The sequence below is a fragment of the Alligator sinensis genome, unplaced genomic scaffold (genome assembly GCF_000455745.1).
Source record: "Alligator sinensis unplaced genomic scaffold, ASM45574v1 C64350799_1, whole genome shotgun sequence".
In the NCBI taxonomy this organism is placed as follows: domain Eukaryota; kingdom Metazoa; phylum Chordata; order Crocodylia; family Alligatoridae; genus Alligator; species Alligator sinensis.
Window position 1 is genome coordinate 1 of NW_005846511.1, and position 629 is coordinate 629.

General features: G+C 69.8%; 1 protein-coding gene across 1 annotated transcript; it reads right to left on the bottom strand.

Annotated features, from left to right (window-relative positions):
* Nucleotides 1–6: 6 nt before the first annotated feature.
* On the bottom strand, nucleotides 7–624 carry LOC102388835 (solute carrier family 52, riboflavin transporter, member 2-like; the record flags this gene model as incomplete). The annotated part of the gene is made up of 1 exon (XM_006039392.1): nucleotides 7–624. A coding segment is annotated over one exon (618 nt), but the record flags the coding sequence as incomplete, so codon positions are not given.
* Between the last annotated feature and the right edge of the window lie 5 nt (nucleotides 625–629).

The window sequence follows — 629 nt, forward strand, 5'->3', positions numbered from 1 at the left end:
CAGCCCCAGCAGGTAGATGGTGCGCCTGCTCCAAAAGGAGGGTGCCAGGGTGGTGGGTGCTGGTACCGCGGGGGTGCTGGCTGGGCTGGGGGTGCCGTCCTGAAGCGGGAAGGACTCCTCCGTGCTCACGCTGTCCTTGGAGGGGCTCTTGGGCATGGCCGGCCTCAGCCCCAGGAAGGCGAGGGCCGAGACAGCCAGCATGGCGAAGAGCAGCCAGAAGTAGGTGGTGGCCGAGAAGCTCTCCTCCAGGTAGTGTGGCTGCGAGGCGTTGTGGCCGGTGCCGTTGCGGCACTCCAGCTGCCCCACGCCCTGCCCCAGCGCCAGCACGCAGGGGAACAGGGCGCTGAGGCCCTGGCCGATGAAGAAGGTGCGCACGAAGGGCTGCGGCAGCCGGTACATGAAGGGCAGGAAGGTGACGTTGGATGTGCAGCACAGCAGGGCCAGGGTCAGGGCCAGCGCCAGGTAGGGCAGGCTGCGGGGCTGCCCTGCCACCAGCACCGTGCGCTCCCAGAACAGGGCCAGGAAGACGGCGGCGATCAGGCCCAGTCCCTGGACGCCGTGGATGACCCAGCGCTCCTCCAGCCTGCCCGGGGCCAGCTTGTGCACCAGGGCCAAGGCCAGGGGGCCCA